The sequence below is a fragment of the Melospiza melodia genome, chromosome 4 (genome assembly GCF_035770615.1).
Source record: "Melospiza melodia melodia isolate bMelMel2 chromosome 4, bMelMel2.pri, whole genome shotgun sequence".
NCBI lineage: Eukaryota > Metazoa > Chordata > Aves > Passeriformes > Passerellidae > Melospiza > Melospiza melodia.
Window position 1 is genome coordinate 95,821,455 of NC_086197.1, and position 22,143 is coordinate 95,843,597.

The following is a 22,143-nucleotide window of genomic DNA, read 5'->3' on the forward strand; positions in this document are numbered from 1 at the left end:
TTGTAGCGCTTACACTGATGTGATCATATCCATTCAACAAATTGGAGAAGACCTTTTGGGGGTGATTGTTTCTTGCTTAAACCTTAGACCAAGCAGCTTTTATCTCTGCTAGTGATACCTGTGCTTTTCACATTATACTTTCAATTAATTCTTGATACAGTTCACTTTCAAGGTTCATTTCATTTCTGTTTCACTTTCAAGCTCTTTCTCCTCCAGACAACAGTGGTTTTATCTGGGATTCATTTTCTTAATGCAAAGTGTGTGTAGCTAGCTATATTACATATCAAACAAAACATTTTTCTGCCAGGCAACCTCAGCAGGGTTTGGCACCTTCCCTGCATAGCAGAGCATGGCCTTTGTTTTCACTGATCTGGTAATTTTTTTGTGAGTCAGCAGGACATGCATTCCACAGTTCAGGCATTCAGTGGGAGTGGGAGGAGCTGCCTCAATTCAATCTACTGAATCAAGTGATTTGTCTGAATGCAGATTGTATTGTGGTGTTCATAAAGAACTTTAGGAAGTTAGAAAATAATGGTAGTGTTGTGTTTCTCAAGCCTAACCCCCATGCTTTATATGTCTGCAACTATATTTTGTTGTCAAAGGAAGATCAACATGGTAGACTTTTGTTCTATGCTATAAAAAAATTAGAAAAACAAAAGCAAATTAATCCCATGGTAGGTTAAAACAAAATTTCACTTTAAACAGAGTTATTTTCTGTTCAAGGGTAATGCTTTGAAAAATGAGTCTATAAAAGCAGCTCTGTTTTATGAGAAGCAGCATGCGGAACTGGCTGCAGGTTTCTCATGTGAGAGAACTGAAAAGCCAAAAGTGGACAGGTGCTTCAAGCAGCTGAACAGCTGCTGTTTCTTCATCTCGGAGACTTATTGGTGACAGAGATTCAGAGAAATAGAATTTCTCTGAAATATTCATAGGAAATGTACCACACTTCACTCAGTCTACTCAAGAAACGTAAACTTTCATTCTCTTCTTGTTCTAGACTAGAAATAAAGATGAAAGATCAGCAGATGAAGCAGAGCTTTGCCTTTTGTGCCTCTCACTTCCTGCTGGCTTTGTTCTTGGTCAAAACAAGGGAGACCAAAAGGAAGTTCAGTCTTTATCCTTCCAGTCAGGTTCATGTCCTTGCTGTGTGTTTCTGTAAATCCATGGAAAATGCTGGGTGCTCCAGTCTCTTGGGAGAATTGCAATTTCTCTTCCATCCTTCTTGCACAGTAACGTCTGCCTCGTTGACTTTGCTCCCCATTTTCCCCTGCAGAAACTGTATTGTTCTTCACATGACAGGTGTTTTGTGCTTGTCACCTGTTAGTTTGTTTTTATGTTTGTTATTTTGTCATCTGCCATGTCCCAGTAGTTCCACCCAGAATGGTGCTGTTGTTTCTGTTTCCCTTTCTTTGATTTGTAGTACATAAATTACCCCTTTCTAGAGTTTGGGACTGGTTGTCCAGTGCACTACTAGGGAGATAAAAAAACAGAGAGGTTTTGCAACTGAGTAATTAATTAATAGCAGAAGTTTGGGACTGGTTCTCAAGTGTACTACTGGGGAGATAAAAAACCAAAGAGAGGTTTTAATTGCAACTGAGTAATTAATTAATAGCTGCAGTTTCCCACTCATCCTCATGACCTGTCACAGGGTAGATGGAGCCCTTAATCTTCAGCTGTACATTTCTGTCATGTCTGTCATCCTTGTGTCTCTGGGGAACTTTGCCTGAGACTTGAAGAGCTGCAAAGCCTGAGTGAAGTCCTATAACCAAACCTGTTCTCCTGTTTAGGAATGCAAACAGTAAAATGTTTTCTTCAAGGAGCAAAAAATGGAAGCAATTAAAAGCTTCAGGCGTGTGCCACAGCTCCACGGCACAATAAAGCACAAAGGACAGATTAGGAGTTTTGCAGGATGTCTAAGGATAATTAAGACAGATGGCAAGCTCAGACACAGAAGCTGTACAGTGGTAGAGAAGTGTTTTGTGTGCTAATCTTTGATATGAGGGGCTGCAGAGAATAATTTTAAAGCAATTATTGCCATAAAGAGCAGCAGTCTTGTACCATTGTTTTCTTCTTCTGTTATCTGTCCTGCCTTCAACTCGGCAAAACAGGAAACAAACAAGAAATGCACCATCAGAACAAGGTCAAGTTTACCAAAGATGGAAAAAAACCAGAAGGTACCTCAGCACTCACAGCCCTAAGACACCTTGTTTTCATGGTGTGTCCCTGAATTCATAAAACCTTTTGCAGAGTGTAGAGAGTGTAATAAATCCCAGAAAAGCACTTGGCAACAAATTAACCAGGGTCACTCTCCTGATATTATGTCCAAATAACCCAGTCAAACTGCCCTGCTCCTTTGTAATAGGTAGGGGCTAAACCTGCAGTAAAACACTTCAAATCCTGCCCTTTTCTTCTTGAGGTTGGGGTTTTTTTTGGTACCAGGTGGTTTGACAGGCTACCTGTGAGCTCATCTGTCCTGTCAGGCATCTCTCCCAGTTCACCCTGCTCCCCTTTCTGAGGAGACAAGGAACAGATGTTCAAGCAGCAGCATTGTCTGAGCCACCTCACTCCTTCATTTGTCTGCCAAATCCCACTCAGGGAGCAGACTGTGTCAGCTTCCCTGTCTTCCAGCACCACCGAGGGAGATGAGGCCAGCTCACCTGTTTTTCTACCAGGACCCTTCCTTCCATCCAATCTCCTTCCTTTTTTTTTAAACTTAATTACTCTTTTCTCTATATCTGCTAGGTTAAGCCCTGGTTTTTCTTCTCCGACACAGCAGCCTGACTCAGTTCCACCTTCCTTTCTTCCCTGTGGCAAAAATCTCCCAGCCCTCTTGCATTTCTAGGTGCAGGGAACACACACACACAGCCCTGCAGCTATGTCTGCCAGAAAATGGGGCTGGAGGCTCCTTGCAGGCATGAGCAGGTGTGTGCAGAGAGGAGGAGCAGCTGCTTGCAGAAGGCAGAGGCATCTTTGAAGGCACCCCTGTTACCTGAATTACTCCATTTCCAGATTTCAGGTCAGCTTCCTTCTGTACTGTTTCACAAAAGTGACCTGAGACATTGAGTGTGTCTAAGTTCACCAGGGCTTGCTAAGAATGAGGGTGTTTATCCCAAATCACAGAACCTGGAGGGTAAGGAAGCCTCTCTGTTCTTAGGAGCCAGGTGCTCCATGCAGGCCTGGCATAAAGCCAGGCTTCTGTACTGAGTTCTGTCTTGCAGAATCCTCTGAAAATTATCAGGAAAAAACAACTTCACACGCTTCTTTACTGGCACCCTTGGGTTTTAAACCATCCCAGTTTTGTCTTCCTCTGTCACAGCTAGGCATCCTGTTCTAACTTGAAAATTTCATTAGTCTTGAGCACTTCTCCATCTCACAGCTTGAGAAGCTGCAGATTTTCCTATCTCTGCTGAGTTCTCACCATGGCAGGGTGAAGATGTGTGTGCCAGCAAGCTGGGGGGACAGAACTGCAACAACATATTTGTTCATTTGTTGGACAAACATTTCAGGAAAGCCTACAATGAGTCTTCACATCAAAAGCCGTCCTGTGCATGTTCTTTGGGACCACTTTTATAGAATGAATGTAAAAGTCACAGCCAGTAAGTACAAATTATTTTGCAAAAGGAGGTCTGCAGGCTTTTAGGAGCACACCTGCACATACATCCTCTGTCTTCATGTGCACCTTATGCATAAGCTCTCTGAATCTGGCCTGTACTCCTTTCTCAGAAAGGAAAAAGAAAATATTATATCATATGTGTGTATAAGCTTATTTTCTGTAAACACTCAGCCACAAGAGTAATGAAAACATGGATCTTCCATGTTAATCTGTGTTATGCAGGGAGTATCTCTGTTTAAAATAGTGAACTGTTTTGGTTTTGCTATTTTGCTTGCTCTATGTGAAGTCCTAAGCCTTTCATTTCAGGGAAATAAAAGCTGGTTTAGTGCTCTCTGTATCTGAGAGGATTAAAGGACATCTCAAACATGAAGAGGTAGCCTTTATGGATTCCCTAAATATGTACTACTGAAAATGGAGTAGGTGAAGGAATATGATTTAGATACTCAGGAGCTGATTCCAGTGCAAGCCTTAGTGCAGACAAGGCTCTGGACCAGCATTTCAAAACAGCTATCACAGTGATAGTTTAGGTGCATTTGTATTTGCAGGACAGAAATGAAAAAGTTCAATCTGACTGTGTGCCAAGAAAAATGCACCTTTTGGCTGCACTGGGACTGAGCTGGGCTTTGCTTTGACAGACTAAAATTCCTGCCCACGTGACAATTTGGACTGTACCAGTGGTGCTTTTATTTAAAGGATAATCACCAATCCTTTATTCAAAGGATAATCACCAAGCCTCTTCCTGCCTTGCTGTTGAAGTGGACTGAGTGTGTTTTTATTTTAAATAGCCTTGTTTGCCTACAGCTGAGCTAAAAGGCAGAGTGTGATGCAGTGCCCTAAGCACAGGTTATTTTAGACAGCACAGGGAATCTGAGACATCTGCATGGCAGTGGCACACAGGAGATGTTGCCTCCAGGGGACCCATGCCCTTCCAAGGCAGCAGCTGGGGGAAGTGGATTTCCTAGGATATCTAAAATGGCATGAGCTACTGACATTTAAGCAGGTGAATCCCATCCTGTGGAATCTTGGGCTTACTCTGATGGAAATAGGAGGGAATATGTTTGCCCACTGCCATGTGTGCAGTTTTCCTCTGTTTGTGAAAGGTTCAGGGTAAGAATACAGCAGCCTCTGTGGGCTCAGATTTGCCTTCCACCAGGCACTGCAATGCCAACTTGTATTTCCTTCAAATCTAAAAAGTAATTATTTGTTTCTACTAGTCTACAGTGAGAAAAAAAAAAAAAGTCATTTCTGACTTCTCCAGAGAGTGTTGATGATAAACTTCTTATATTGCTTCCCTTTCATGTCTAGGCATTTCTGATAGAAACACCACTCATTCTTTAAAGATTTTCAAATCCTCTGATGTTCAGAAGTTTTGTGTAACTGGAAAAAACATCACCTACTGGTTTCTGAAAACCAGTAGGTGATATTGTTCTGCCTTGAATTACATAGGAAAAGAGGACCTAGAAAAATCATTGCTTCATGAAAGGTCCCTCATCACCAAAAGAGGCATGTGCTGCAGTAGCAATACTGTAATGCCTTATATATGATTATTACTATTATATGTCATATATATCATATTATAGATTATATAGATTATATATATATATATATCAGATTATAGCAATACTGTAATGCTTTATATATGACTATTATTATATGTCATATTTATCATATTATATATGATATTTGAAGGAGTCGAAGTGTCTGTAGAATTATTGTTTTTCCTAAATAATTCCCTTAAATATCAGTGCTTCATATAATTTCTTGTTTTTTGTGATGTGACATATTCTTATGTCACATGTTAATTTGCGTGATGGGCCTTGAAAGTCAAGAGCTTCTCTCATTTCTGTCCTGTGAAAAATGGTATTAATTTCTTAGGTCAGGGAAAGTGCATTAAGATTCAGACATTTATAAGGAATTTAAGGTTTGAGATGTTCTCAAGGGTGAAGCTGTAAGCGGGAGAGTTCACACAAAAGCAAAGAGCAGTTCCCCAGTCCTTCAGGCAGAGGGAAATCCCAGGATGTTAACAACAGTACAGAGCTGGTGGTTCCATCTACACTTACAAAAATAAATCACACAGTGTACAGAACCTCTGGCCTGCAGAAGGAAAAAATGTCCCAATGATCAATTTGATTTTAAAAAACCCCTAAACTCCCCAGCTTTCCTGACCCAAATAAATGTGTAATTAGAGAAGACTTCATGGTGATTATTATTAAAAAGAGCATGGGTTTGGCTTTATTTCTGATTTTATGTTGGCAGTAACTCCAGTTCCAAAGCTATTGCAGGCTTCAGAAGAAGTAAAAGCTGAGTTTTGCTTTAGACCAGCAATTGCCAGTAAAGAAGGGAATAAAATGGGCTCATTTCACTCTTTTTAGCAGTACAGCCAATTTCAGAAATGTCTCCTCAGCTTAAAATAGTGAAAGTTTCTAGAATTGATGGTACATCTGAGACTAAAACAGTCTTTAAATGCACCTCCTGAAAGCTGAAAGATGTGTTTGCTTGTATAAATGAACTGGCAGGAGAAAAAAAACATTTTGGAATATATATTTAACACTGGCCTTCAAAAATGCAACTTCTATTCACTTTGTTAACTTTTCTTGTAGAAATAAAAAGCTATACAGGCATTGCACTATGTATGACAATAAGAAATGACAGTTTTTGGTTTTTTCAACACATTTGGAATCTCATTATTATCTAATGGAACTTGAGTCTCACTGCCTAGAAGCAATAACAATTTTTTTCGTTCTCTGCCGCCCAAATGTAGATTAGTCTGGAGTTTCTTGTTCTTGCTAGAACTGATATATAATAAAATTCATTTTTAGACACACCGATTTTTTTTTTCCCCTCCTTCCTTCAGGCTGCTGAAGAATGCACAGAATGAAGTTCATTTCAGAATGTGGTATAAGAAACTTCTGGCTGCTCTCCAATTCTGTGCTGGACAGACCCTGAACAACGAGTTTTGTAAGGAAGAAAAACTCATCAGAATTCTGGAAGACATTGCCACAAAAGTGAAAGCTGCCACTGACCCAAAAAGAAAGGTTTGTTAAAAAACACTTCCCGCTTCCATCTATGTTTCTGTAGGGAATTTTATTTTTTCTAAAGTAACACCTCTTTCTCTTAATACCCTTTTACATAAATAAACCAAAGACTTAACTAAACTTTATAAATATTTTTCAGCTCTGAAAAAAGGTAACACATAGATATTTAATGGGACATCTCTCATCACTGTTACTCTTGAGGTCTGCAGATCTTTTAATTCATTTACATTTCTTCATCAGTGGCTTCTCAAATGGGCTTGGAGGTGGCAAGAAATGATGGCAACAAGGCTGAATATCATTTCACTGAGAGGAATGCTCACATTCAGCACCTCGTCCCAAAGTATTTGACTCCTGTAGAGCTGCAGCATTTCTTGGAATCTTTACTAGGAGTTGTTCTTGGCAGGCTGGACATATCCTCATTTCTTAGCAAAGACAACCAGAGTGGAATGTAGCTAATATCTGAAATATAGCTCTCAGCAATGAGCACATATCTGCCGAGATGCCTCCATGACAAACTTGCAGTTGTCTTCTCCAGTGGGTGCATTTTATATTGCTTGGGTACATTTCCAGTTCAGAACTGTTAATTTTCCAGGATAGCTGCTGTTTTCCTGGTGTGTAAAACCGCTTCTTGTTGAAATCTCAGCAAGGCAGAGCAGAAAGCCAAATAAAAATATACTTGCCACTGCTGGTTACCATGAACAGTATCATGAATCTTTCTGCCTTGTTAAGGATTCAAAGGTTTTCAAAGGGTTTCTCAGAAAACTCTCAGTGCTGCTACTGAGAGCAGCAAAGCAAACATGGAAGTAAAAAGACAAAAATGTTTGCAGAAGGAAAATCCATGCAAAGAAGAAGAAATAGTAGTAATACATTATACATTACTAATGCATAATTCAGATTTCAGAGATTAATCTCAAGGCTGCAGTTACTATGATACTGAGAAGCTCCCAAGCCTTGCAGTTAACAGAATTAGGCAAGGGAGATCACAGTGTTGAAGCAACAAGCAACAAATTGGGAAGATCTTAGGAAAGGCAAAAAATCCCATGAGATACAGCAGAGCAATACAAGGCTAATTGAGCCCTATTGAAGGGTGCTGAATCATAGAATCACAGAATGGTTTGGGCTGGAAGGAACCTTAAAAATCATCCAATTCCAACCCCCTGCCATGGGCAGGGACACCTTCCACCAGACCAGGTGGCCCCATCCAGCCTGGTTTCACAGGTAGAGATTTTTTCTGACATCCAATCTAAACCTTCAATCTGAAGCCATTCTCCCTTGTCCTGTCACTCCATGCTGTTGGAAATAGACTCTTTCCATCTGAACCTGTGGGGCAGTATGAGCTGGTAGCACATCTAGGCAGAAAAGGTATCAATGTGGAGTAAAATTAAAATTGCAGCTCTTATTTTTAATACCTCAGTGTGACCTCATTTGCTGTTGCAAGGTCCCACGCATGCTGCCAGCTCTGGAAATTGCATTGCTTGTTTAAAGTAAAGAATGACAGTAAAAAAAAAAAAAAAAAAAAATTACAAAAGACAGAAAGAAATAAAAAGCTGGGTTTTTTTGTCCTTTCATGCTGCCTTAATGGTTCTTGTGCTGCAGGAGGTGTTGAAGGAGGAGCTCAGCAGACTGCAGCAGTTCTTCCAGGAGGTGACGCTCTGCCGGCTGCCCCTGAACCCTGCGCTGGTTGTGCAAGGCATAGAGGCACATGTAAGTGGGGTCCATTACACCTTCACTTTTGGGTTGTAGTCTAGAGGGGAGAAGGAGAGAATGCCTGCATGGAAATTATCAGGAAATTATCATAGTGATGTAGAGAATAAACCATCTTGTTGATTCACACCCAGCCTAATCTCCTTCAAACCTTTGCCGAGGCAGAGGTGATGACAGGATGGATGGGATGGCTGCTGCATGTTTGTCACACCAGCCAGAGACTGCCCCTCTGAGCAGCCCATCCCCAGCTCAGCTGCCCTGCTGTGCTGTTGGAATTGGCAAGGACACCTGGGAGCTGGGACCTGGTTCCCACTGCGGGAATCCATACAATCAGAGGGTTTTGGGAAAGCTGCAAAAGGCAGGCCTCAGAGACAGCAGAACTATCATTAGAGCTAAGCAGGAGCCATGAGATAGGTCAGCAGAAAAATTATGTAAAAAGTAGAAAAATAAGGACAAGTAGAACAATGGTCTGTGTATTAGCGCTTATCTAGAATAACTCCCTAAGCTGCAGAAAAGTTTATCTAGCGAGATGTTAGGAAGTTCTAAGCTTAATAATGGAGCTCTGTGCATTGTGTTTTAAGGCTTACAAGCAGGTATTGTATTTGAAATAAGCAAGCATTGTTTAACCAAAGGTACCTGTGCTTATAGTGGCTGGATGGAACTACTGTCAATGTGGTTTTGCTTTGTGTGAGTGGTCAAAAAACTTATTAAGTGAGTTGTAACATTCAGTTCTTGGTCTGCTGCCTGAGATGTGAGCTGCTGGCATCTTCCCATTTTCATAACCATGCAATGAGGCTGGTGCTGGAAAATACAACAGCACAAGCCACGTTCCTAGCAGTCCTGTCCTGTTTGTGATTTGTACACAAACCCCAGCTGGCAATACCCACCAGGTAGCCCTTGGTGTTTTCCCATCCAAGACTCTCCCATGTCAGTTATGGGAGCAGCAAAAAGTCTGGAGCCAGCGGTCTGTTGGCTGAGCTGACTGAGAATTGCTAAAATGTTAAATATTCATACTAACTTACATGTCTCTATGACCCCTATTCAACATGACTTAAGGATAAAGGAAACAGCAATGCTCTTCAGTGTTACTTGACTTGACTTTGACTGCAGTACTAAGATTCAGTTATTCGTTGTTCAGAAATATTTTCATAAACAACAAAGAGCCAGGAGTTAGCTGATTCATTCTGGAGAAGGAAAATGTATCCAGCATGAAGAAAAATAAAAACCTGAACAGCCATATATATTACCAGTTATAACTGCCTAATTACAACAATTTGTGCTCTATTTTTGTTCTCTGGCTCATTATCCATTGTAGACCTGATTCTAAGAGGTGCTGATCCCTTCAATTGCCTCTGACCTGTGTTTCTCCAAGTAATTGCTATCCAGCCTTGATCTGGCTGAGAACTGAGGTCTTCCAGCACCCCACAGGCTTGGGCAAATTGTGTGTGATAAAAGTCAGAAGGATGTGAAGCCTGCTGCTGTTCCCTGCTTTCAGGCTTTTGAAAATAATGACTAATGGAAAGGTATCTCACCATAGTCATGCTATTTATACTGCACCAGCTTGGCTGGACAAAATGTTTAAATCTAATATCTGAAGAGGTCTTTTTGTTTTTTGGGTTTTTCTCATTTTTCTTATATCATTATAGGCCATTATCTTTCTATAAATACTTGTTTCTTGATTGGACTGTATGTCAGTATAATCATGCAAATTAGAACTTTTAAGTGCTTATAATTACCTAAATTTAATTCATTTTGGTGTCATCTATTGATTTTACCAGTAGCAAGCCCTGCTCACAGCCCCATCAGAATCACATCATCCCACAGGAACCTTTCAAGCACTCTCTGAGACATTTCAGTTGGCAAAATTCCGACTGAAATGGAATCATTTCGGTGGTGGGGGATCAGAATTTCATTGCTGATAATGGCTCTGGCCCATCCCAGAGGTCTGCTGTGGCTGAGACAATATTTGCCTGCTGGTGCCATGCTTTGAGATGTTCAGATGAAAAGCTGCAGACAGCTGTGTCTGGTGGAGCTCAAATTGAGCCTCCCTTGCACTGCAGCCTGTAAGGACAGCAGCAGCTCTTGTGTGCTGCTCATTATTTCCACAAACCAGGCCATTAATTTACCATTGTCTCTAGCTGGTTTTGAGGGGCTTCCCCACCACCTTTCTTTGGATGTTTTTAATGAGGGTAATAATTCCACCCCAAACTCTCACAGGATTTGCAGTGCTTGGCTCATTAATGCTTTTTGAAGCCCTTTGAGGTCTTCAGGTGGAAGGAGCTGTAGAGCATGAAAGTCAGTTTGTGCTTAATTAAGATAAATCCCACATAAAATAGAGCATGATTTTCAGAATTTGCTGCATCCTCAGCCAGAGTGAGGTAATCAAAGAAACTGGCAAATTCTTTACTTCCATGTCTGATTGGGCAGGGCTGGGGTTTTTTCAGAAAACAATGAGACCAAAGGCTTTTCAATGCTTTAAAACTCATTAGATCAGTCTTATATAATTCATCCATCCAGTTCCAAGCAAAGGTTATTGTTGATAGGCCTGGGTGAAAATGAAAAACAATTAGCACATAAAATATTATCTTCGTGTGGTCTGATATTTAAGTGAAGCAGATTGTCTGGAGACAAGAACTTCTTGTTTTTCAGACCCAATGAAACAGTCAATAATATCAAGAATTATTTATTTTTGCTCCCACTGCTACTGAGCAGTGTTTAAAGCTGGAATCTTTTTCAGAGGTATTGTATTAGCCTGGTGTTTTGTTTATGTGACACTGTTGTTCCTCTGTCTCATCTTTCTTTCCCCTGCAGTCATGTTCTTATTTTACATCCAATGCCTTTCCCTTAAAAATCTCCTTCATCAATGCGAATGCTCCAAGTGGAAACATCAATGTGATTTTTAAGGTATGTTCTTCCTCCACTCCTCAGGTATTTTGGTATGGCAAATGATCGTTTAAAATTCACCTAATTTAAACCTTAAGTCTGAGAGTAGTTGATTTAGCTCTGCTGCTTGTTTATCCCTATTATTTTTGACACTAGAACTCTGAATGAAACATGTTGAGGCAATACACTGAAGTGTCACCTTTTTGATCAACAGAGAATCAAATTATAGCAGTTTTTTTCTTAGTGAACACAACTAAACTAGAATATAAAGTTCATATTTTAAACCCAGTTTATTAATTAGGGCAGGTCTCAGAGAAGAGATAGATCAGAGTGACTGAACCCTGAGCCTCATCCATATGTCTCTAAAAAATCAAAATACTGCAGTGTTAGAGGCTCCATTTGCCACACAAACCTAATCTGCCCCTGTGAGCCAGTGTGGGGGAATGGGCTGAGGAAGGTGGAGCTGGAGGAGGCAGCAGAGGAGCTCTGTCTGATTGGAGTTACTTGGAGGAACTGACTCAAAATAAACTCTGCTTTATTTTGCAGTTATCACCTAGAAAAGCTTCAGAGTTCAGAACTGCACATCCACAAAAGACAATTTTAAAGTTAGTTCTCTTTTGAAAGAGCAAAAGTCTTCCCTAAAAGTGGATATTGGTTTTAGAGAAGACCACAAGTTCATAAAATGGCTGATGGGTAAAAAATGGTTGGTTGCCAATGGCAGTATTCTTAGGTATTTTGCAGAATCATTTGCCAAACGAGAAATCTAAAAAATTGATATAGATAATTTTTTTTTAAAACCCAGATTCTATACTGTCTTAAATTAACTTGCCCTTTAGAGCAGCTGTGATTCTCAGAAATAGAAGTAAGCTTTCCAGGCCTGCCAAGGGGAGAAATTAGCAATTTTAAGTTTTTCTGAACATTTAGAAACCTGTTTCATGTGCTGTTTCATCTGAGACTCAATAATAAGTAGCAGGTTCCTATCTACATGAGCTAACACCTGCTCAGGGGCTTTTAAACAATTGCATTGGTTCTTCTCAAACAATTTTTTTCTACCTAGTAATGTTCAGCAAGCAGCTCATTGTCCAGTTGCTGTAAAAGTATTTTAGCTGCTGTCACCTTCTCCTGTCAGCAAAACATTGTGCTAAAATACCTTTTGCTTGTACTATAGTTCCATTGCTTATTCATGACAGATAACTCATACATAAATGATAAGCACAGTAAATGATAAGGGTATCTTACGAAATTGTCAATTGTCTTCCCACTGTATATGTGAGGGAAGGTAAGTGGAGAGAATAAGATATTTTTACATTTTTAGGTGCTAAGAAGAATTAATTGGAGTCTTTTGATGAGAGAAAAATAGATTCAGATATTGGGTCTTTTTAAAATGAGTTTGTCTCCTCAAGTACTTTCCTGGGAGTAAATGTCTGTAGATTGGAATACTTGTGTAAAAAGAATGTAATGAAAGGATAAGGCACTTAAAATACCAATAAAAATTTTATATTTTACATGGAGTGGGATGGGGGAAAAGAGAAAATCAGGGCTGTTGTTTTCTCAGGCCATTTACTCAGCCATGGTTGAAAATAATCTCTTCATTAATTCTTGTGGCTACAATTAAAGCCCCATTTCCCTGAGATTATTGTTTGACTAACTCCATGGGGAGAGGGGTCATCACTGCTTGGAACTGAATATGAATCACATTATGGATTAAATGTAAATTTGTGATAAAGTTCCCTTGCAAATACCAAGTTGTGAGGCTTAATGTGAGACAAACGCTGTCATTTGTGCACAGGGATCCAGCATTAAGGAGACTTTAAAATGTAACTAAATTAGGATCCTAGCTCTGGATTAAATTTCAGAATTCTAATAATTACATAGGAATAACAAGTAGAAAGGCCACAGTTAAGCAGGGATCATTTGTTACCATCTCAGTGGCTGCCAGAACTTTCTCTGTGTGTGCCATCTACTCTGTCCTCTCCTGAGATTATTGAGAGGTAAGTAGGAAGTTTGAAGGAAAACAAGACAGAGTTACTGAAATGAATGTAGCTGCTCTGGTGGGGAAAAAAGTCCCAGTTAAATAGGACATTATTTCTGTCTGGTGTTGAAGAAGAAAACTGAATTTCATGTGCAATTTTCACAGATAGGTGATGATCTACGTCAAGATATGTTGGTTCTGCAAATTATTCACCTGATGGACAGCATTTGGCTCCAAGAGGGACTGGATATGCAAATGATCATTTACAGGTGTTTATCTACAGGGAAAGGACAAGGTCAGTCTTAAATTACAAGAGGAGTCTGTATTACATTATTCATATTTCATGTAAACAGTGCCATATAAGATTTATTTATTCTGCCTCTCTAGAACTCAATGGATTTTGTAGCAACTAGAATTTCCCAAAAGCTTCAACACTGTCAGCTTGCAAAACATCCTTAAATTCACTTATCAAAGAGAGGGCTTTGGAGAAAATTGGCCATAGCTACTGAAGTTTTAATCCAGTGTATTCCTGCATAGATGCTTAAATGAGCCTAGATGCATGTGGCTACACAAACTACCTGCAGACAAGTGATGACAACTTTGTGCTGTTGATTTTGAAATATTATTCTTGTGATTTATGTTGCTTAGGGCAGGCCTGACTCATCTGAAAGCTCTATTTCTCTCTTTTATGGCTGTTGTAGCAGAGCTGTAGCAGGGATACCAATTGCTTGCTGTAGAAATCTGCTGACAGCAGTAAGCTGCCTATATTTCCCTGACCAAATCTTCTACTGGAAATAATCCTAGCTCAAAGAGAAGGCTGATGTATCCAGATTACCTGCTGTACAAAAGCTATTAAAATAGAAAAATTAAAAGAAAATCGTTGCTCTCTGAGCCACAAAGTGAACATGAGAGAGGAGGAATGATCTGAAGGAAATAAGAGAAAAGTATAGATGAGTTCAGACACAAGGCATGTGGTGGTGGTGACCTGGAAAAATCTCCTCCCTTCTTTGTGGGATGGGAATCAAAGCTTGAAAGCTTCTGCTTCAAAGGCAGATAATACAAGAATACTATTTCTGGACATGACATTATATATAGACTCTTCTATATACTAATGCTTAATTTGATGTTTGCCAAGAGAGATACAGGGATCATCTGCAAATAATATTCTCTCCCTGACAGTCTCTTCCTTCCAGCATCATAGCAGCAAAAACCCCTCAGTGGCTCACGGATTTCAAATATGTCTTTCCTTGCGAGTTCACATCAGTGCTAAGATAATTGATTTACAGTTAATTATTAAGGATAAAGATTTACAGTTAATTATTAAGGATAAATGACATGCCTGTGGTCACGTAGGGCACATGTACCCCAACATTAGGGAGCTTTGGGTACACAGTTTTTCCAAGTCCTAGGCTAATGACCTCCTCCATGGCCACCATTCCCACACAAGGAGGTGGGAGATGGTAATTTCATGGTCATGCAAGCACAGAAATCACTTTTCAATGAAATTCAGTGAAAAGTGAATAAAGCATTGGTAGAATTCTACTTTCCAGGCGTGGTGAAGTAGAGGAGTCTGTGAGTAAGTCAAATTCTTAGAGAAGGTTCTCCCTGTGCTGCAGATCAGGAGGATGACAATATATATAAATAAATAAAAATATAATATATAAAAATATATAAAACATGTATTTTATATATAATGTAGTAATTATAATTATTATAATATACATATATAATAATATGTATAATAATATGAATATTATCATTTATATGTATTATGCATAAATAGATATGCTATTATATTATAGTCTAATATTTTATAGTATATTTATATTATGTATTATATACTATACAATATATATAATATTTATATATATTAGTAAATATCAGATCCTACTTTTAAATTTTTTTTAGTTTTGTGTAATTCCACCCACGTTGAATCTCACTAGATTGTTCCCCTTGTTGGTACTTTGAGACAGTTATTTCCACAATATTGTTATTGATGATTTTATTTCTCCTTCACAGAACTGAACGCTTTCCACTCAGTGCCTTTTTTTTCTAATTTCCAAAGAGCAAGATTAAAACTATATATATATATATATATTTATTGTTCTATATTTTGCGCTGCATTTGTAATTTTTAAGCTTTTAACTTATGGTTTTACTTATTTATTTATTTTTAGCTTTTAACTTATTTTTGATTTCTTTTTAACTTATTTATTTATTTATTATTTCATTTAAACTTATTTATTTATTATTCATTTTAAAATATTTATTTTAGCTTATTTACTTATTTTTAGCTTTAACTTCATGGTTTTTTGGTGGTTTTTTTTTCTGCATGGAATGATCAAACAACAGGCACTATGCATTGTTTTTCTGTGTTTTTAAAGTTGAGGATTTTTAATGCAAACTCTTTTCCATCTGATTAGGGCTGGTGCAGATGGTGCCAGATGCTACCACCCTAGCGAAGATCCACAGGGAGTCTGGGCTGATAGGACCACTGAAAGAAAACACAATTAAAAAATGGTTTCACCATCACCATCCTCTGCAATCAAGTTACCAAGAGGTAACATCATAATGAAGCTGATTACACATTTCATGCTATGCCATGGGGGGAAAAAAAAAAGAACCAAATTACAGCAGGCAGCAAAAATGAGTGGCTCAGACACGAGACAAACAAGTCTCATGCAGAGAAACCAGGGAATCCACTTAAGTGCCCCTCTCTAGCTAAGGAAATATTGGTTTTTATCAGGTGCATGCTATTGCATTTTCTATAAACGTGTGTCATAGGGATGTTTTGAAATTTAGTTGCAAAGTGAAGAGAAATTGAAACAGAAATTATCTTGAACTTAGAAAAAAGATTATTTTTTGATCAGCTCTTTAAATTCATGATTTTATATAAACCACATAAAGTCCTGGCAGATTTCCTGTATTTAGGAAAGACCATGCCAGTTACCTAGAGTTGCAGAAAACTGTTTTATCAAAACCACCTGGTCACAGTTGAAATACAGAAGCTCATACTTTTCCTATCATTTGTTCTGATGGGATGCCATGGTAGCACTGATTTTATGAAACTAGATGTTCTGCATGAGCCAAAAAATTGTATATTTTATGTATAGAAGCAAACATTTTCCAAGGAAAACTTTCTATCAATTCCTTTCTTTCTGTCAGTTTCTTGTTGGGTGATCATTTTCTGAGGCCCCTGAAAAAAGAATTAAATGTTTGTGGCTTTGGGACAGTTTTTGTAAACCTTTTTTGGTGAAATGATAAATTAGGGGCCAAAATGTTAAATTTAGAGGAGGGCTTTGATTATTTAGCACTCTGAAAATGAAATACATTTCTAGCAGTTTGCGTATTATAGCAGATGTGTATTATAAATATGTTTGGTAAAGTTTAGTAATTTTGTAATTATTCCATAGGCATTTTCTCATCCACATTTTGACTACGAACTCTTGAATTCCTTGAATATATAATTTTATTCTATTAAACAGGAGTAATATGTGTAGAATGGGGGTTTTTTACAAGTTTTTGTGTTTACAGTTTTATGGTAGAAGTGTAGACAACATTTCAATTCAAAAGTGAGGCACTGCTAGTTATTGAGTGAAAATTTGATTTCTTGCTGCAGCTGCTGTTTGCAAAAAATACCGTTCATGTGGAATATTCTAAAAACAATTCCTACCCAATTTCTTCCAATTTTTTAAGTATATGAAATGCAGTCAGATCTGATTACATAGGAAATGCATAAAATTACTGCTATGCATTCCCTTTGTGCTTGCTACTGAATGAACCTTTCTGTTTCTTTACTCCTTCATAATTTTCTACTCATACAGTACTGGATCTGAGGTGCTCAGAAAACTGGTGCAGGACAAGCTTTAATATCCTCATTTTACAGTTGGGTGAACAAAATCACAGAAAGCTTAAGTGTTTTATCCAAGGTCATCAAAGTGAATAAGTAGCAGAGTTAGACACAAAATTCAGCCAACTCTTGAGCTGTGGCCTAAGTTTTGCTATTTCAGGTGGCATCTTGCATGTACAGGGAATTCCTGAAAGCCTAAATAATCATTTGCCTTGGATGATGTAGGTTTTGTCCAAAAAACATTAAGATCCAGATTAAGATGGTTTGGGTTTCTATATTACATTGTGTACATTGTGATTTACATTCATGGGACATGAACTGAGTTGTGGAGAAAAAAATTAGAGGTACAAAATGGTGCAGTAGATGTAGAGCAACCTGCACCCTTCACAAAGCAAATGGTTACATTTGTGCATTATTTGTGCAATTATTTGCAAATAATTTCCTAACAGGATTTTTTTCAATATGCCTGCAGAACACTGAACATAAATGCCAACTTCCTGCCAAGAAACTTTTCTTTTCTTAAGCACGTTTTTCTTAAAGTTTTCTGTAGACTTCCAGAAAAGGTGAAAACCTCATATGTAAAATGGTTCTTGTGCTGTAACTTTGAAAACTTTTAGTGCCATGCCCATACCACTCTTACTCAGACCTGTCTCATGAATCCCTTTTCAAAATTGCCTGGTAAAATTTTAACAAGTTCAAAAGGTTTAACAGTTTGATTGGGGTTTTTTTAACAGGTTTAATAGGTTACCAACAAGCATAACATTTTTAAAATTAAATTTTGTAAGAAAAATTATTTTATTTTAAAAAATTATTTATTTTATTTCATTGTTTATAATACTATTTTTATTTGGTTATCACAAACATATCTGGATATTTCACGTAAGATTTTTTTTTTTACTCCCTAGGCCATAAGGAATTTCTTTTATTCCTGTGCTGGCTGGTGTGTTGTTACCTTCATCCTGGGAGTCTGTGACCGACACAGTGACAACATCATGCTGACAAAAGATGGGCACATGTTCCACATAGATTTTGGAAGATTTTTGGGTCATGCACAGATGTTTGGAAGCATCAAAAGGTTGGTATCTATAGTAACACACAGTAAACTTTAGAGCAGTGTCTGAAATTAAGTAGCCTTATCAACTCCCATAAGAAAAAAAATACAAATGAGATTACACTTTCTTTTTGTTTCTTTCCTGTATTTTCCAAAACAACATGTTTTTGTTGTTTCTTAAAACTTCTAAAAAGTGTAGGAATTACTTGAAAAGATGTTGGAGATCCCTTTTCAGTGTAAAAGAAAAATGCAATTCCTTGTTTGGTCAGGAATTCGAATACTGTAGTTCAGTAGTGACCAGAACAGAAGAATTCTGATGTCCATTGCTTTTTTTTCCCAACAGAGGAGGGTTCCTAAAATGGATCCAAATCCATATATCTGTCTAACTGAAAACCTTCTTCCCATATTCAGAGAAGGAACCAAATTTTCCAAATGGACATAGAGAATAATTAAATTATGCCTCTGTGGGTAAATTTGCAACCTTTTCATCATCTTCAGAAGTTCCACATCAAACCACACTGAGCTCAGGGGTTGCTTTGCAAATATCTGGTTACCTTGGTAGGTGTGATGTATCTGTCATGCTGAGGATAAATCAAACAGTGTGAGCATCTATCCAATTCCTAATGTGAACATTTTCTGAAGGAATGAATTGAAATGGAATAAGGATAAGATAATGCAAATATGTCCAAAACACAAAGCAGCTGTTACAGCAGAGTAAAGAAAGGATGAATTATCCCTTTTAGTGATGAGTAGTTCTGTATGTCTTTCATCCATGTTTTCTGAAAACTTCCAGAACAAGTATCAAAATTAAGTTTGAGCTAATTTTCTTATTTATTTTTTGTTCCTTTTTTTTTTAATATTAAGCTGGCCTTTTCCTGCTCCAGACTATCTCAGTGTGTTAGACAGACATAACAGCATGGGAGTATTGCTATGAGGGAGGCTGATGAGGATAATAAGTACTTCTAAGTCAAGCAGTCAAAAGATTCAGTTGCAGTGCTTAGAATCATCATCCATCATTCAAGATATGCACCCTTAATCCCCCTCATTTGCTGTGGAAAGAATAAAGCAGAGCAGAGTAATAAAAACATACTCATGCACACTCCTTCTCAAGGGCTGCATCCTTCTCCACAGCAAAACTCCTGTTGGAACCTAGCAGGGATTTCCTTGAGTAGTAATTTTACATAAACTAAAAATTTCCTAGTGGAGTGAACAGCAGGATGAAGCAAATATAAGAGGGGACACAACAACCAAATTTAAATTATGTAGTAGGAATAATAAAAAATAGATATTAATGTTACCAGTTTACAGCTCAGTTATGCTACACTTTCTTACTAAATCTATGAAAACTTAAAATATAATCACTTCCACAAACATCAGCCTCTTTTCCCATTTCTCAGTGCAGTGTGTAGTTTAAACTACAGAATAAATTCACACATTTAGGACCTCCATTCATGGACGGCCCTCATGATTCCTTGGGAAGACTGGGTCTCCCACCTAAGAGCAGGTTGCAAACACCATGAGATAATCATTGTTTTCCTCACGCCCACAGGAAACTGAGCAGATAAAGTATTAATGTTTTAGTGATACACCATTAATGACTATTGTTCTTATTAGTTGTATGCGCCTTCATAAAATGTAACATATTATTTGTAACACAGAGACATCGCATTTTTACAGGTCACAAACTTCAGGTTCTCTCAAAATTTGAAGCTCTCAGTGCTAGTTCTATGTACTCATTCCCACAAGGCAAGTCCTGAAACAGCTTCGGCCTCTGGTTTCTTTAACAGGTCTTATATTGCACTTTTATTTGAGTTTTTATTAGATTTTTATTTGAGGGTTTTTTTTTTTTTTTTTTTTTTTTTTTGCACTCCCAGAATATCATACTCTAAAATAATATTGAAAAAGCAGCAGCACAATGCTGCCAAATCTAAGAATTCTTAGTGCTGACCCTTGGGGAGTTTTGTACAGTAGATATTTGACATACATTTCTGGGGGTCTAAAGGAGCGTTAAAGAATGTAAAGCAACTGATGCAAACCCCTCTACCTGGGGTTTACACACATCATACAAACCTTTTTTTGTGTGTGAGTGTAAAATGAAATCTATGCAGATCAATGAAAGGTCCCTGCCCAAAGTTTTTAAAGCAATCATTCCTTACAGAATGATTATACAGAGCTTTGCAAGCTGATTATATTTCCTGCCCTCAGGGAGTGCTTTTTTGTCATTACAAAAATGTAATTCCTCAGAAAACTTCCTGAGGATAGGTCCTGTGCAGCATCCAGTCCTCCTCCTGATGGAAGTGAAGCTCCAGAAGTGCTTTGGCAGCCCAGGGGCTCACACACGTGGGCTGCAGCTCTTCTGTCACACCCAATCTGAGTCTCCAGAGAGCCTGGTGGAGCTGACACATTCATCCAGTCACGCTCACTTTTGCATTCCTGACTGTAAAGACCATAAAAAGGAGATTAGTAAACTTTTCTACTTCCTGCCTTCATCTTTAAATGATATCCAATAAATCTGCTCAGTTTTGGTTCCAAGTCAAAAATCAGTTCTTCCTGGTGTGAGAGGGGAGAGGAATCAGGAACTTTCTTTCTCTATGTGCCTTCACAGTGCAGTAAATACTTTAAATAATATCAATAACCCATCTTTCCCTGGATCTATGGTGCCTTGAGAAGGCTGACCTGGAGCAGAGGCTAGGCAGAGTTACAGAATAAAGCAGGGATTTATTCAAAGGATCTCCTCCATGGATGCACCTTGGGCAGCACCAGAGCCCAGCCAGGGCTGCACCCAAGATGAACCAAAATGGCCCCAAAATGCACGGCCGGGCACGGGCTCTGTCCCTGGGATCAGTTCTGCTCCATTTGCACCTTGCAGTTCATTGTCCCATTCCAGCTTTAGCCCAGGCAGTCCCACCCTGCTTGTTTTTCTCTCTCCAGCCCACGGGGTTTGTGCTCCTGGGCTGAGATTTGGGTCATTTGTCCTTGGTGCCCAGCTGGAGCAGGAATTGTTTTGTGTCCCTGCTCTGTGCTCAGAGCTCACCATCCCCTCATGTGAAGCCCAGACTCTCACACTAAAGCAGCACAGAACCTGAAAAATATAAAAGCAAAAACCTGAGGTATCATCTAGAGCTAATATCTCAGAGGTGTTGGAGGCAGACTTATGATCCAACCAATAGCATAATAACAGAGAGCTTGGCAGAAGTTATTCCCAAAGTCCCATAGGGAACTTTCCTACTGAACCATGAGATTTCATTATTTTCTCTTCCTGTTTTTTTTTTAATCACACTGAATGACACCTTCTGCTAGCAGTAATAAAATGCTCCTTTCATTCTCTAACCCAGCCTCCACTATTGACCCTACATTCCCCTAAAACAGGCAAGTCTGCAGGTACACTTCAAAATGTACAAATAAATATTTCTTGTTTACTTTCTTCATATTGAGTGTCCTGTAGGAATGGTGTCAGACCCACTCACAAAAAGGTTTAATGTTATCCAGATTATCATTCAAGACTAGGTCAGTCCTGATCAAATGGTTTGGAAGGTGTCTGGATCATGGTTTTACCTGCCATGCTTTGCTCACCTTTGTTTCCTTCCTTTCAGTTCTGACCTGCTCCTTTTGAACATTCCTTCCTCAGTGAATTAAGCAGCCAGAAATTTATTCAAATCCTGTGCTAACTGAACTAATCCAAAATTCAGCAGACAATCATGTCCTCCCCTCTATCAGTCACTTCCAGCTCTGTCATCTGTCATTTCCCAGTCAGGATTGTGCAGTGTGGGACTTGGTGGCAGGACACAAAGTGGTGCAGCTCATGGCACACTGCAAATCCACCTTTTGATAACATCAGGGTCCATTCTTTCCCTTCAAAACCCAGTCATCCTGATTACCCCCAGCACTCACTGGCCTTTTCATTTCCCTGATCTGAATCACAGAGACCCTCTTGTCTCTTTGCCAAACTAATCCTGGCTCTTGGCATGGCTTTCCCAGAATTTAAATCTGCTAAGCTGGTTTTCTTCTACAAAGTTAATTACTACAGGCAGCCTGA

General features: G+C 38.7%; 1 protein-coding gene across 2 annotated transcripts in view; it reads left to right on the forward strand.

Annotated features, from left to right (window-relative positions):
• The window catches only part of PIK3C2G (phosphatidylinositol-4-phosphate 3-kinase catalytic subunit type 2 gamma), a 190,691-nt gene that overhangs the window by 104,513 nt on the left and 64,035 nt on the right, over positions 1-22,143 (forward strand). For both annotated transcript variants that reach the window (XM_063155658.1, XM_063155659.1), the window contains 6 exons: positions 6,468-6,648; positions 8,245-8,352; positions 11,164-11,256; positions 13,373-13,502; positions 15,630-15,766; positions 17,962-18,131. In XM_063155658.1, the coding sequence (XP_063011728.1) occupies positions 6,468-6,648; positions 8,245-8,352; positions 11,164-11,256; positions 13,373-13,502; positions 15,630-15,766; positions 17,962-18,131 (819 nt within the window). The remainder of the gene's footprint in view (positions 1-6,467; positions 6,649-8,244; positions 8,353-11,163; positions 11,257-13,372; positions 13,503-15,629; positions 15,767-17,961; positions 18,132-22,143) is intronic.